The 15,120-nt window shown below is 41.9% G+C and overlaps 1 protein-coding gene across 1 annotated transcript in view; it reads left to right on the top strand.

Moving 5' to 3' along the window:
- Positions 1 to 15,120, top strand: part of TMEM231 (transmembrane protein 231) — a 348,641-nt gene that overhangs the window by 216,422 nt on the left and 117,099 nt on the right. The window contains exon 4 of the mRNA XM_044081583.1: positions 5,170 to 5,313. Within this exon, the coding sequence (XP_043937518.1) occupies positions 5,170 to 5,313 (144 nt within the window). The remainder of the gene's footprint in view (positions 1 to 5,169; positions 5,314 to 15,120) is intronic.

Genomic DNA, 15,120 nt, shown 5'->3' with positions numbered 1-15,120 from the left:
AGCTCTTGTGTCCATTCCCCTATCAAGGAGTCTAAGGCTTTGGACAGATTTGGTAAAAGAGTTTACACCTCAGCCACTTTCTCCTTGAGGGCACTAAACTACCTTTCCCATTTTACGAAACTACAGAGGGACTTGGTTAAGGACCTCTCTAGGGTCCATGTCTGCAGAGGAGCAGAAGGTTTTCTCCTGCAGAATGGCCACCCTCCAATCCCTATCCAAGCGTCCATGAGGTTGATATCCCATGCAGTAGAGGGTACCTTGAGGGTGGCCGGTTCTGGCATTGCCATAAGGCGTCATGCTTGAATGCAGCTGTGCGACTATGTGTAACTTTCAAGGCATTGTTCATCAATTCGCCTTTTGATGGATCAACCTTGTTTGAACACACTGTTCGAGACACACTTTCCTGCAGTTAGAAAGATGGGAAGACCCTGTCTGCTGTCAGGATCCATTTTTCTGCCCCATAAAGGTCCTTCATCAGGAACCAGCATGGGAGTAAAAAAATGTGGTTCAAGAAATCTCAGGGTCCTTTCCAGGATTCGCAGGGAGAATTTTCCCTCAGAGGCATAGGGGGAAATAACCAAAATGGTAGACAACTCCCACACGGGCAAGTGGATCCGCAGAACCAAGGGTCTCAAGAATGCTTCTTGGACTGTCCCTTTCAGTGCTCCTAAATGGTTGCCTGACTGCCGTCCTCTGAAGGCAGTTGGAGGGTGCTTTTCCTTGCACCCTGAAGCCAGGGAAGCCATCACATATGATCGATGGGTGCTAAGGATCGTATCCAGAGGATACTCCATTCCCTTCATTCCCTTTTTAGGGACACCAAAACAAAAATTTGTCTTCCCCGATGTGCCACCCAATCAGAGAGAGAGTGCAGCCGTGGAAATGGCAAAATTGCTGCGAAAAAGAGTCATCCAGGCGGCCCCTCCCGATCAAGTCAGATTGAGTGTTTACTTGAGGTTCTTTTTGGTTCCCAAAAAGACAGGAGATCTAAGGCCCATTCTGGACCTGACATCCCTGAACAAATTGGTAAAGAACACGAAGTTCAGGATGGTGATAGTTTAGTCCATTCTACCTCTTCTGAGGATGGACAACTGGATGTGCTCAATAGACCTGAAGGATGTGTACTACCACATCAAGATGGACAGGCATTCCAGAAGGTTTCTTCACTTTAGGCTGGGAGTCAGTTATTTTCAATTCAAATCACTTCCATTTGGTGTCACCACAGCCCCCAGGGTGTTCACCAAATGCTTGATAGTGGTTGCAGCTCATCTCAGACTGCAGGGATTCCAGATATTTCCCTGTCTGGATGACTGGCTATTGACTTCTCCAACCAGGCATTGCCTTATTCAGGCCAGGGATTACCTTTTATACCTGGCTCCACACCTCGGCATAGCCCTCAATTTAGAGAAATCCCAGCTGGAACTGGTTCAAGTGATACAGTTGATAGGAGCACAACTCAACACTACAGTTTCTTGGGCCTATCTGTCTAACAGTGGATCAAGTATCAAGCCTGTGTCCACATGTCAGACAAATTCTAGCCATACCAAACCCCCCAGTGAGCTTGGATCTCAGAGCTCTCGGCTGTATGGTGGCCACAATACCACCTTTGCCCTCAGCACATCTTTACATGAGAATCTTGCAATGGACATTAGCGGTACAATGGTCCTTATGCAGAAGTCCTCCAAGTCTTCCAGTTATACTTTCTTGAGTATGCAAAGAATCACTGTTATGGTGGCTTCACTCTGCAGACATTACTCAAGGACGGCCCTTCATTCTTTCTTTTCCAAATGCCATGGTGACCACGGATGCCTCCAAGATGGGGTGGGGGGGACTATCTGGGTTGGGACAGTTCAAGGCATGTGGATGCCGCAAGAGACCAATTTGCATATTAATGTCCTAGAGATGAGAGCAGTTCTTTTGGTGTTGCAAGAGCTACACATCTTTCTCCCTCTAGGGAATATTGCAATACAGATGGACAACATGTCAGTAGTCTGGTACATCAACAAACAGGGAGGAACCAGGTCTTACCTCCTATGTTGAGAAGCAATGAGAGTGTGGCAATGGGCGATCTCTACCAAACACTTTCTAGTGGCAACACACATTCCAGGAGAGTCCAACATTCTGGCAAACAGGCTGAACTGAGTCCTACTGTTGCTTCAGGAGTGGTCTCTGAACCAGTCCGGCAAACATGATCCTCCAGAAATGGGATCAACCCTGCTGTGACCTCTTTGCCTCCCCTCTCAGCAGCAAATGCAGCAGGTACTTTGCTGTACTTCCTCCTCAGGGACAGCCCCCAGGGATGCTCTATTCCATGCTTGGCCTCCTGGTCTACTTTGTGTTTTCCCCCATTGCCCCTAATTCCAAAGTTTTTACAGAAGGCATCCAGGCTGAAGAGGAAAATCATCCTCATTGCCCCCTTTTGGTCTTGACATGTATGGTTCACCTATGCTTGGTCTCATCTGATCTGCCCTCTGTTGACTCTGGATCCAGCTCCAGATTGTTATCTCACCCCTTGGGGCACCCTCACCTAGACCTTCAATGCCTGAAACTAACTGCATGGTTTCTCCAATTCTGATGATGAACAGACATCCCAGGCTTTCCTCCTCTGTCCAAAAGATGTTGATTTCTGTCCACAAGCCTTCCACCAGGAAGATTTATATGGGTAAATGGAATAGGTTTTCTTTATGGGCCCAATAGAAACAGGTAGACCCCTTTATGGCCCCCATCCCTATGGTGTTGGATTTCTTGGCTTCCCTTTTTAATGAGGAGTCTAGTTTTTCTACGATCAAGGTTCAGTTGGCTGCAATTTCCAACTTTCACATAGGAGAGGACTCTTCTTCATTGGCTTCATCAAAACTTTGTAAAGCTTTCCTTAGAGGTACCTTTTTACTTTGTCCTCCCATTAAGGATCCTATTCCCTCTTGGAATTTGAGTGTCATGTTGCAGGCTCTGGTTCACTCTGCTTTAGAACCAGCAGCCACAGTAGACTTAAAGTTTCTCTCTTGGAAGACACTTTACTTACCATAACTTCAGCAGGAAAAAAATCAGAGTTACAAGCTCTTTCCTCCAAGTTCCCATAACTAATTTTTCACAAAGACAGGGAAACCTTACATACAGTCCATCCTTCATGTTGTCAATGAAGTTCCTTCATAGAGTGTAACTGGCGACTAAAGCATTAATGTATTGTTTCAACAAAACGTCTTTCTGCATCCGGTGTGAGCCGTCTTGGCTGTTCAACGTTTTTTGGACTGTTTGTGTTTCCCAGTCTGTCATTCTTGCCTAAAGTTGCTACAGAAGCCAGTTTCAATCATTCCATTAACCTTCCTGATTTCTTTCCAAATTTCCAGAATAAAGGGAAATACACTCTTCATTTACTTGATGTGCAAAGACAATTATGTTTTTACTTGGACAGAACTAAAAATTTCAGGAAATCTGAACAATTGTTCATATCCTTTTCAGATACTACATGAAGTAAAGCAATTACCAAGACCTCCTTGGCTAGATGGTTAAAAGACTGTATCTCTTTTGTTTATTCTTCTAAGAACATGCCTCTACCTGGCCAAATTAAGGCTCACTCTCCAAGGTCTGTGGCAACCTGCCATGCCTTTTGGTCAATAGTATCTGTTAATGACATTTGTGCAGCGGCTACATGGTTTAACCCTCATACATTCATTACTCATTATAAATTGGACATCATTTCCAGGAATAGGTCATCTTTTGGCTGTGCTGTGCACCAGAATATCCTTCCATGAGGGCCACTTGGGGTTCCTGTTCCACAGGTTATTGAATGAATGAAGGTGACAACATCAGATAAAGAAGTTATGTTCTTACCATAACTTTCCATCTGTTATCTATCTTCATTAACCCCCTCAGTCCTATTTTTCAAGTGAGGAGGAGCTTGAGTTTCGAATCTTAAGCTTGTGAAGTGGCTGAGTCACTTCTGAGGCTTGACCCGAGACCCCACTGGTTAATGAAGAATGAAGATAGACAACACAGATGGAACGTTATGGTAAGAACATAACTTCTTTTTACATATCTACTGTAAAGAATGATCCTTTTTTTAGTAGGCCAACCTTCCTCTGCTTTAGTTAGTCTCAAATCTTGCTTTCTCCTTTCTGTTCTCAGCTTCGGACACCTTTGTGTATTCCACTGAAGATGTGGAGAGGTTTGCCAGTGGAGTGGATTGTTGAGGTAGAGGGATGACACATGGCAGCTTGGAATTTTTTTAAACTTGCTGTGAGTGGTCCCAGTGCCTACTGGCCACAATGCCTTAATCATGCTGTTATGTAGGGGAACTGCTCTTTCAGATACTTTATTACAGTAAGTACGTACCTTTGTTACGTATTTGATAAGAGGTGGTTTGTCCTGTTTAGCAGTAGAATGAATGCAGCATTTTAAAAATGTATTCATTTGCATACCTGTTAGCTTAGATCCTTGCTGATTTGCATACAGGTTTACTTTGATGAGACCAGACCTGTAGAAGTATCTTTACAATTGAAGTAGTGTGTTATGCTTGCATGTGAATGCATATGTTTTACTTCTCCACATGTCTGAACCTGTAAGTACAGTTGGTATGTAAGAACTTTCTTGAAAACATTGTTCCTTACTCCAAGTTTTGACAGTTATGCTGCTGCTATGGTCTCTACTATTGGATTTTCAAATGAGCTTGTCTACATGTTTCTTAAAAATGAGCTTGTCTACATGTTTCTTAAAAGTGTCCTCTGCGTTGTAACCATATTACTGGACGGAGCAGTGCTGCAGTAGTAGTAGCATTGTCACCTCTTAGCAAGAGGTTCTCTGGTTTGATTCTTGGCTGGAGTGCCTTCTGTGCGGAGTCTGCATGCCCTTCCTGTGTTCATGTGTGTTTCCTCTGGTTGCTCCAGTTTCCTTCCATGTTACAAAGACGTGCCTGAAGCATTTCTCCCCAGGCCGCCGCTGAAAATTGGCTTTGTTCCAAGTCAGACTTTCCTGGTAAACAAATGATAAATAAATACATATTTTCCCCTTGTTGCTTGAGTGCTCATTTAATCTTGGGTGTTTATAATTTTTTTCTGATTGTATGTCACTGGGATCACCTTTGAAGTTGATACTGTTTCCCTTATGGCTAATAAACACTATTTTCAAAATGCTTACTGTTTGAATTAATCTGAGCATTTTTTTGTTCTTCAGAGAATGTCAACATTTGAAATGCAAAGCATGGCATACATTCATCACTCCTCTTCACTTCCTGGGTCTCAACTTTATATAGATGGTGATCTCAAACTTCAGCAAAGACAAGCACTGAACCACCGTGGGCTGGACACCCGGTACAATGTAAGTGATTTGTTTTAGTTCCAGTACATGTTCAGTGCATAAACATATTTTTATTTTATTTTTATTTATTTTACATTTGTTGACCGGGCTAGTCTAGCTGGATACATGTCCATTTTCAGTAGAGGCCCGAGGAGTTAAGCTCCAGAGTTTAAGAAGAAGTACATTTGTGATATTACAAGAAAGTAAGGGTAACAATATGCAAAGAGTACACACAAATTGAGCCAAAAAATTACAAGCAAGGTTATACAGTTAACATCATAAAAAAAATTTACATTTTAAAAATATATATTTTTTTTTTTTTTTTTTTTGAGGGGGAGGTTGAAAAAGGGAGAGTGAGTAAGATAAGAGGGGGGTAGGGTTTCATGATGAAGGGATTTGTCTGATGGCATAGAGTGATTAGTCAGGATTAGTGCAGGGGCACATCCATTGAGATTTGAGGTGGAGTTTAATTTTCTTTTTGAAGAGAGATATTCATTCTAGTAGATGCAAAATAGTTTAACATATTAGAGCCATTTCTATAACAAATTTTATATCTCATTCTTTTCATCAGAGAAGATTATGACTGCCTGTTAAATCACTTTAAAATATTTTCTAATGATAAGGTTTGAAGGCTTTTCGGGTTATGCTTGCTCAGTCAGTCTGATGTCCCTTGCTCTTTTTTATAATATGGCAAGCGAAACCCTGTAGAAAATTTGTTGGCTAGGAGTTTTCACTTTACAAAACTGATCTGATGTAAACAAAGACCATTCTTGAAGCTCACATACTGCTCATTGAACACATCTAGAAAGTGTTGTACTTTCCTGGGGAGGAGGAAAAGTTTTACTTCTGTTCTTTTGTCGGTTTTAAATCTTACCCTGCATTTTACTTACTTAATGTTAGCTGGCATAACCTTTTTCTATATAATAGCATGTTTCCTAAGGGTGATGGCATTGAAGTCTCAGTGCTAAAGTAATTTAATCACAGGCATATCTTTATTGTTGTCAACTACACAAATTCTAAATGTCAGCTTTACAAATGCCTAACATTAATCAAAGACTTTTATTACTGACTGTCAGCATCGCATATGTCTGTCGTTTAGGACCATCTCCAAAAATGTGCTTAAAAAAGGGACTAAATGTATATGTACTTCTTCTTAAGAAGCCTGAATATATATAAAATATAATTTATGATTATTCTGTTAGAGCTGATGACTAGAGTGTTCTCAGTTTTTAAGGTTGTAGTGTAAATAAACTTACAGAATACCATATTATTCTAAGCCAAATTATGTAGGCAATAATACTTTAATAGAGTGTTTGCTGTTTTGCACCTGTGGGCACAATTATTTACTTCTGTTAAATGAGGTAGTCCCACAGGGGATATTCCCGTTTACAAGGAGCACCTGAGGTGATATTTATCCAGAGTGGGGTAAATGTGGCCCAGGAAACTGGGAATATTTCATATATTATGTCCAGCTCTGTTAGAGACAGATAGGAATAGGAAATGACAGAGGATGACCAGAGCCCAAAGTATCTTCATCAGTGGGCACTTGGGGCAGATGACACACACAGATGGAGGAGAGGTGTGCTGAGAGAAAAAAAAGTGGTTGAAAGTGGATAAAGTAAAAGCCCTTCAAGAAGTAATAAAGCTGTGGGTTGCTTTGGAGATCCGCTGGAAGATGATGCACTCGCTGCTATAACTTGGTCTGAAATCATTCACCTTCTGGAGGAGAGAGGTGGAGAGGTGTGCCGATGAATACATGATGCAGCTCAGAAAGCCATGCAACAGTCTAATCTGGAATTAGGAGGACGCGATGAAAAAAGGCACTGGTCACTTGCCAAAAGAGAGTACTGACCAGAGGAGCAAGCAAACTGTGATCTTCAGTTTACATTGCACTTTTCTTAAGTGGAACTAATGAGAAAATCATGAGACTTGAAAATGCCAGTGCTTGGAGTGGAGTGGGTTTGTTTGTTAAAGCAAAGCGTGGTACAGATTACCAACAGAAGTTTGGATCTAGAAAATGTTGTTATTTTTGTCTAAAGAAATATAAAACCTTAAAGAGTATTGCTCATAGACAAATATGCAATACTGCATTGTAAGGAAGGAAACTTTGCTGACATTGTATCTGATATTCAGAAACTCTCTTTCGGAACAATACAAAAATGATAAAAGGGTATGCAATTGTTGCCCTTAAAATGGACACTTTGACTGTATTTTTAATGAAAACTAATATAACTATTTTCAAAATGTTGGACGCACATGAAAATAGCATTCATACAGAGGTGGAAAACAAGATGAGAATATTTTTTCAGGTAAAATGTTACATGATATTTATGGTATACAGAGAGGTGGATGAGAAACTTCTTACACAGACAGTGAGTATTAGAATAATAAAACCAGACAAAGAAGGGGATATAGTAGTGATGAATAAAACTGGTTATGTGAACAAGATGAGGGTTATTTTGGAAGGCCACACTTATAAAAAAAAGTTCTCTAAATGAAGTGAAGGGCATGTATAGGAGAATCAATGTTTTTTTACAAGACCTATTTATTGAGGGCTTTGTGCTCTACCCAAAAATACCTGTAATATTTGGTGTGCCTAAGATACGTAAAGATGTGGCCCAACCACCAATGCGCCTGATTGTGGACACAAGAGGCTCAATCACACACACCCTTGCCAAATTCCTTGACTTACATCTTAAGAAGTATGTTATGGAAGAACCAAATGTCTGTAAGGATTCTTGGGATTTTTAAAAAAGAACGAATAATGTTATCTTTGAAAGCTATTTATTCATAACAATTGATGTCAAGGATCTTTACACCATCATCCCCCACGACTTGGGGGAAGAATGGTTCTGTGAATAGTTGAGAGGGAAAGGTGTAGCCCAGGCTAAAATAAACATGTTTGAAGAACTATTTTACATGGTGCTGAAATGTAATTTTATTTTATTTGAGAAGGAATATAACCTTCAAGTAGAGGGTGTGGCGATGGGCTCTTCGTGTGGGGGACTATACGCAAATATTGTTATGTTAGAGTGGGAAAAGCAATATTTAGTTAATTCCCAGTTTTTCCCCTTTTGTCACACATACATCCATTTTCTGGATGGTATCTTTATTTTATGGGATGGGCCTGGTGATGAGGTAAAGAAATTCCAAGGATATATAAATGGAACATCATTTTTAAAGTTTGCCCACCACATTGATCATGGAAAAAATTCCCTGTTAAGATGTAGTGATTACGAAAGATGTGATGATTAACAGAACTACTGCAGAAATTTACCGCAAGGAAACTTATTCCAACAGTTTACTCCATTTCGATAGTAACTACCCTCTCCCACAAAAAAGAGCTGTGGTGAAAGGCCAATTTGTTTGAGCAGCCCGGATTGTGACCATGTGTGAAGTTTTTTTGTCAGGCTGTGAAAAATTGAAGAACATGTTTCTACATTGTGGGTATCTTGTGAATTTTGTGGGGGATATTATGGAGGAGAGCCAGTATGGTCATTTTCAACCAATTTTAGGTACATCTGTACTACGAATTAGGGAGAAAGACCCACAGTCCGAGACACAAGTGCAAATTGAGGGTATGAACAATGAGGAGGTAGTTGTGGGAACTGGTAATAACATGGCTACTGGGTCTGCATTTATAACCACTTTTTTGCACTGACAGTTGGGACATAAAAAAACACCCTGGACAAACATTGGAACTTTCTTGAAGTGGATAGGGAAGTTAGAAAATATGTGGGAAATGGACCTGTCTGTGTATATAAAAAGGGCTGTAATATAAAAGGTTATTTTGAAAAATCAACTGCCCCTAAACAATGTGGGTATATGTACAAATGTGGGAAATGTAAATTTTGCTCATATATTCTGGAAGCAAGTGAAGTACTAATTAATGGTCTTAAAGTAAAGATTCTAGGGAAATATTGTTGTGACTCTGAAAGGGTTGATGTTCGGTAGCCCTATCTCGCCTTCATTCTTACATATGGGTTCGAAGCCGATCCTCGGCTCCAACTCGGCCTATTACAAAGCTCAAAGTCTCCTAGTTGGTTCGTGGTTAGGTAGGTATCCCATGGTGTACCAGTATAATCCCCAGATCTCGTTTGCCACTTCAATGAGTTCAGATGTGCTTCTTCTTGGCCGTGGCCAAGTTAAACACTTTTTGCTATTTTTACTATATTACAGTTTAACCTTTCTAGTTATATAGCTTTTGCTAGTTTTTATCAGTTGCTAGAGTAGTTTCAGTCTTGCTGAAGTGTTTTTTTCTTCACTTTAGATGCTTATTGTTGAGAACTGGTTGGCTGTTGGCCTTGTTGTTCTCTTTGTAATCCTGTGTGCCAGTTTTTTTCTATTTAATGGGCGTTTTTGCTCCTTGTTATTTGCTGTGCTTATTAGTGTAGAGAGTTTGGTAGTTTAATAGTTATTACTTGGATATTTAGTGCTTACTGTTAAGGTGCGCGTTTGCACTCTATTTAACCTTTTCTGTGTGCGGTGTTTATTAGTATTAGAGAGTTAGTATTAGACTTTTTCCACCTAGATATTATTCGGATATTTAGCTATTTAATTGACAAGGGTTCTTTGATATTTCCGACCCTTTTTTGTTCTACGACATAGAATTTGAGTATAGTTTCCACTGAGACAGTTGGACAATTTCTGGTTCATACTTTGTGTGTATGTGCAGTATATTTGGTAGTTTCTGAACTTTAGTCTTCTCTTTTCTAGGTCCGTTTAAGTTGGAGGACCTAGTTTCTCTCTTTTTCTCTGCCCCGGGCTAGGCCCGTTTGAGTTAGAGGACCTAGTCCTCGTGGTGTGTGAGTGTTAGTGCGGTAAGGGCTAGGCCCGTTTAAGTTAGAGGACCTAGTCCTCGTTGTGTTTGGATTGTGTCATTTTTTGCTGCTTCTCCAGTACCATTTCTAAAGAGGCAAAAGATCATAAACCCTCAGGGTCTAAGAAATGTGTTAAATGCTCTTAGAAAATGTCAATTACCGATGGCCACAGTAATTGTGTGTTAATTGTGTATATTGCCTCGGAGCCATACATCTGCAAGAAACCTGTTTGTTTTGCCACTCTTTCAGTTTCAGGGACTTACAGAAGAATAAAAAAGAAGGTATGTACTCACCATAATGTTTCATGTTTGTAGTCCATCTCATCCTTTATTCTTACACATGGGTTCTGAGCCGATCCTCGGCTCCGACTCGGCCTAATACAAAGCTCAAAGTCTTGTAGTTGGCTCGTGGCTAGTTAGGTATCCCATGGTGCACCAGTATAATCCCCAGATCTTGTTTGCTGCTAAACTACAGAAAGACAGAACAAAAACTATCCAGAAAGAACAACAATAATAAAAGGTCTCCACCTGTTATGGAAAAATTTTCTGTTTCCTGATCTTTCCAGGATGGGGGTAGGAGGGTGGGTTCGTAAAAATGAAGGGTGAGATGGACTACAAACATGGAACGTTATGGTGAGTACGTAACTTCTTTATGTTCTGAAGTCCTAGCTCGCCTTCATTCTTACACATGGGACAGCATCCCTAGCACCTTATTCTTGGGTGGCTCACGGAAAAATACTCCTGAGTACCATGGAACCAAAGGAGACTCTATGCTTAGAGGTCAAATCCAATTTGTAATGAGTAATAAAGGTGTAAGGGGTAGCCCAGGATGCTGCTGCACAAATATTAACAATTGGAACCCTGGCTTGAAAGGCTGCAGAAGTAGACTGGGATCTTGTAGAATGAACCTTAATCTTGAACAGTAAAGGATTTCCATGAGAAGAATAAATGTAGGATATACAACTGGAAATCCAATTCGAAAGGGTCACTTTGGAAACTGGGAGACCTAATCTGGAGTCTGAGAAGGTTGCAAACAATTGGTCTGACTTCCTGAATTCCTTGGTCCGGTGTAGATAGAACTGTAATTGTCTGTGAACGTCCAACTGATGAAATCTGTATTCTGCTGCATTGGAATGATTAGGAAAGAACACCGGCAGCTCTGTAGTTTGGCTCAAGTTATTATGAGAGCACACCTTAGGGACAAAGGAAGGATTTGTGCAAAGAGATACTCTATCTTTGTGGAAAATCAAATAAGGGGGCTTGATAGACAGTGCTTGTAACCCTGATACTCATCTAGCAGATGTGATGCCCACCAGAAACAAAGTCTTCCAAGACAGAAACTTCAACGAATATGAATGAGCAGGTTCAAAGGGTGGAGACATTAATTTGGATAGGACGAAGTTCAGATCCCATGAAGCTACTGGTTCCTGAAAGGGAGGTCTCAGCAAAGTAGCACCTTTAAAGAAGGTTTTACACAATCTGTGTGATATCAGATTAGACTCATGTTGACCCAAATGAAAATTTGATATTGCTGCCAACTGAACCCTAATTGTGGCAGCAGCAGAACTCTGGTGAAAAAGTTCAGACAAAAATTCTAAAACCACTGAAATGGATGCGGTGTAAGGGTTAATATTCCTTTCCTCAGCCCAGATAGAAAACCTTCTCCATTTGCTGGTGTATAATTTTCTAGTGGAGGGTTTGTGAGAAGATGTGAGAATGTGGGTCACAGCGGGTAAAAAATCATGAAGCCTGTCTAGGGATGGAACTGGAGCAGCCAAGCTGTCAAATTGAGGGTCTGGAGGCTGGGGTGAAGAGCGCCTGACATGTGCGTCAAGAGATCTGGCACTGGGTCCAGAGTCCTTGGATAGTCTAGTAGATGAGGCCCAAGAAAGGGGAACCAAACCTGATGAGGCCAGTAAGGAGTGATGAGAATCAATTTGCTTCCCAACAGTTTTGCTTTCTGAATCACCTTGGGTATTAGAGGAAAGGGGGGAAAGCATAAAGGAGACCCAGGGGCCAATCATGAACAAGTGCGTCTCTGTGACTCCCCCAGAGGGGTTATAAGGGAAAAGTAGCTGCTGCATTTGGAGTTGATCGGACTGGCGTAAAGATCACAGCAAGGCTGTCCCCATTTGCGGAAAATCTTTTCCGCTATTTCCTGCTTCAGAGACAACTCGTGAGGCATCAAGATTGCCCGGCTGAGATTGTCGGCTATCACATTGGTAGCCCCTGGGATGTGCATTGTCACTAGAAAGCGCTGGGAAGATATCACCCATTTTCAAACACGAATAGCCTCTTGACAAAGGAGGTAAGATCAGGTTCTGCCTTGTTTGTTGAGATACCATACTACTGACATGTTGTCTGACTGTATTGCCATGGTCCCAAGAGGAAGAAGGTCGTGGAGTGCTTGCAACGCCATAAGCACTGCCCTCATCTCTAGAGCATTGATATGCAGGTGAGCCTCGTGATCTTGCCATGTGCCTTGGACAGTCCTGCCTAGATAATAACCCCCCATCTGTGAGGCATCTGTGATCACAGCAGCAACGGGTTGGAGAGGAAGGAATGGGGTGCCTGTCATTAGTTGGTTGGGTTGGATCCACCAACGGAGGTCCTTTTTGCAGGACTCTATTAAAATTATGTGGTGGGATAGAGGCAGTTGTTGAAAGGACCACTGGGACGATAGGAGCCATTGAAGAATCCGCGTGTGCAATCTGGCAAGAGGGACTAGCAATATGGTGGAGGCCATGGTCCATAAGAGTTTCAGCACTGTCTTTGCCTTGACTTTCTGGAGAGGGAGTAGATGAAGGACTTGTTGTATGAGGTTCTGTGCTCTTTCTGCTGGAAGACAAGCTAACATGGTGACTGTGTCTATTTCTACACCTATAAAAGTCACAAATTCACCTGGCAATAAGGCAGACTTTTCCCAATTTATAGTAATCCCCAACTGGGCACAAAGTTGGATAGTGAAATAGATGCCTGGTGGAGCCAGTCAGGAGCCAGGTATGGAAACAGTTGGAATCCTAGACGTCTCAGGTGAGCCGTCATTACTGCCATACACTTGGTGAACACCCTGGGGGCTGTGGTGAGACCAAAGGGCAGAGCAAGAAACTGGTAGGGACTGGCTCCCAGCCGGAAGAGTAGATGGCTCCTCAATGCTCTGTCCATTTTTATGTGGTAGTACACATCTTGGAGGTCTATTGAGCACATCCTAGTGTCTTTCCCTAATAGAGGGAGTATAGACTGCAGTGTCACCATCCGGAACTTGTCCTTCTTTACGGATTCATTTAATTTGCTGAGGTCCAAGATGGGCCTCCAGTTTCCTGTACGTTTTGGCACTAAAAAGAATCTGGAGTAAGTTCTGAATCCTACCTGGTCTGTGGGGACGGTTTGGATGACTCTGTTTGCGAGCAACTTGTTCACTTCTACAGTTGCTTGATCCCTGTGATTGGGTGGAACATCTGGGATCCTCTTGGGAACATGAGGTGGAAGAGAAAAGGGTATGGAATAACCTCTGGTGATAATTCTCTGTACCCATTTGTCTCGGGTGATGCTTAGCCAGGCTTCTGGATACAAAGAAATGCGACCCCCGACTGGTTCCAGAGAAGCACAGCCAGGCCCCACATCAGGAGTGCTGATAGGGTCGGCCTCGAAACGAGTCGCAGCCTCCCTGGTTTTGGTGTCCGCCCCTGCCTCTAGGGCGACATCTACCATTTGCTCCTCCTCCTCTGCCTCTGAAGGAGGAGTCACCCTGTGCATCTGGGAAAAACCTCTGGGACTTCTTGAACCACATCTTACCACCTCTCTGACCCTTGGGGTATGGTCTAGAGGAGATGGTAAAACGTACTCCCATGGCAGATAGCATTTTCCCTTCTTGCTCGCACCTGGTGAGTTTGTGTTTTACCTTGGGTCCAAACAAGGAAGAACCGTCAAAGGGGGCGTTGGTAAAGGTAGACTTGAGCGGCTCTGCAGAATTACACAAGTGCATCCAGGAGTGCCTCCTAAGGGAAACTCCTGAACCCGCTGCCCTGCTCACTCCATTGGCTGCATAAGAAATCAGCCTCATGGAGGAGTTAACAATGGAATTCAAGGTGGACAACTGAGCAGACACCTTATCAGGGACTCCTTCAGTAGATGTACCTTGTAGAGTCTCTCCCAACTCCTTAAGGAGATCTCTCTGAAGCCTTGTAAAATGTGTTGGGTAGTTCAGCGATCTGAATGTGAATGCCACTGATGAAAAGATACGCTTCTCGTATCTGTCCATCATTCGAGACTCCTTGTTCGGCGGATGGAAGAAGTCTCCGCTAGTTCCTTCTTAGTGGCCACCGCCACCACCATGGCAAATACAGGAATGCCCTTCGACAAAGATTTCTTCTCCTTGGGGGCTGACAAATATTTATTAGGTCTCCCGGGGACTGGCTCCACGGCATCAGGAGTCTCCCACGCCTTTCGCTTAACAAGGTCTAGAAGTTTGTCGATAAGTCTTCTTGAGGGGAAGTCAATTTTTTTATGAATTTTAGGTAAAAATCTGTGCAGCAGAATCAGCCACAGTTAACTCTTATTTTAAATCTTTTGAAATAGTATTAAAGTTGTTCAGCAATGGCTAAAAAATATGTTTCCTTCTTGAATCTAGATGAAGGGTCATTAAGGTTACTTGCAATAAAGCACAGAATCTTCCAGCTGTCTCAAGAAAATTTCGGTCGTAATCAGTTTTATCACAAATGACCACAGCTTCACTTCTTGTCTGCTGAAATAATGAAATATATTGTGATAATATTTTTTAGTTCATGATGAACCCATATTTGTTCATAAATAAGATTGCTGAGTATTATTAAACAAAGCTATTTTTACAAAATGTACATCTTTCATGACCAAACTTTCAAACGTTCTGAAGAAGTCATTTGACGAAAGCGCTTGAATGTGGATACCTTTCTCCTTTGTGGACTTTGTGAACTTTTATCAATAAACTTTTTTGGGTTGTATTATATCGGCTCCAGAGTGGAATTTTCGTT

Source organism: Protopterus annectens, chromosome 8.part1 (genome assembly GCF_019279795.1).
Source record: "Protopterus annectens isolate FY-2018-M chromosome 8.part1, PAN1.0, whole genome shotgun sequence".
NCBI lineage: Eukaryota > Metazoa > Chordata > Ceratodontiformes > Protopteridae > Protopterus > Protopterus annectens.
The sequence above is the reverse complement of the archived record's forward strand: the minus strand, read 5'-3'. Positions and strand labels throughout refer to the sequence as shown.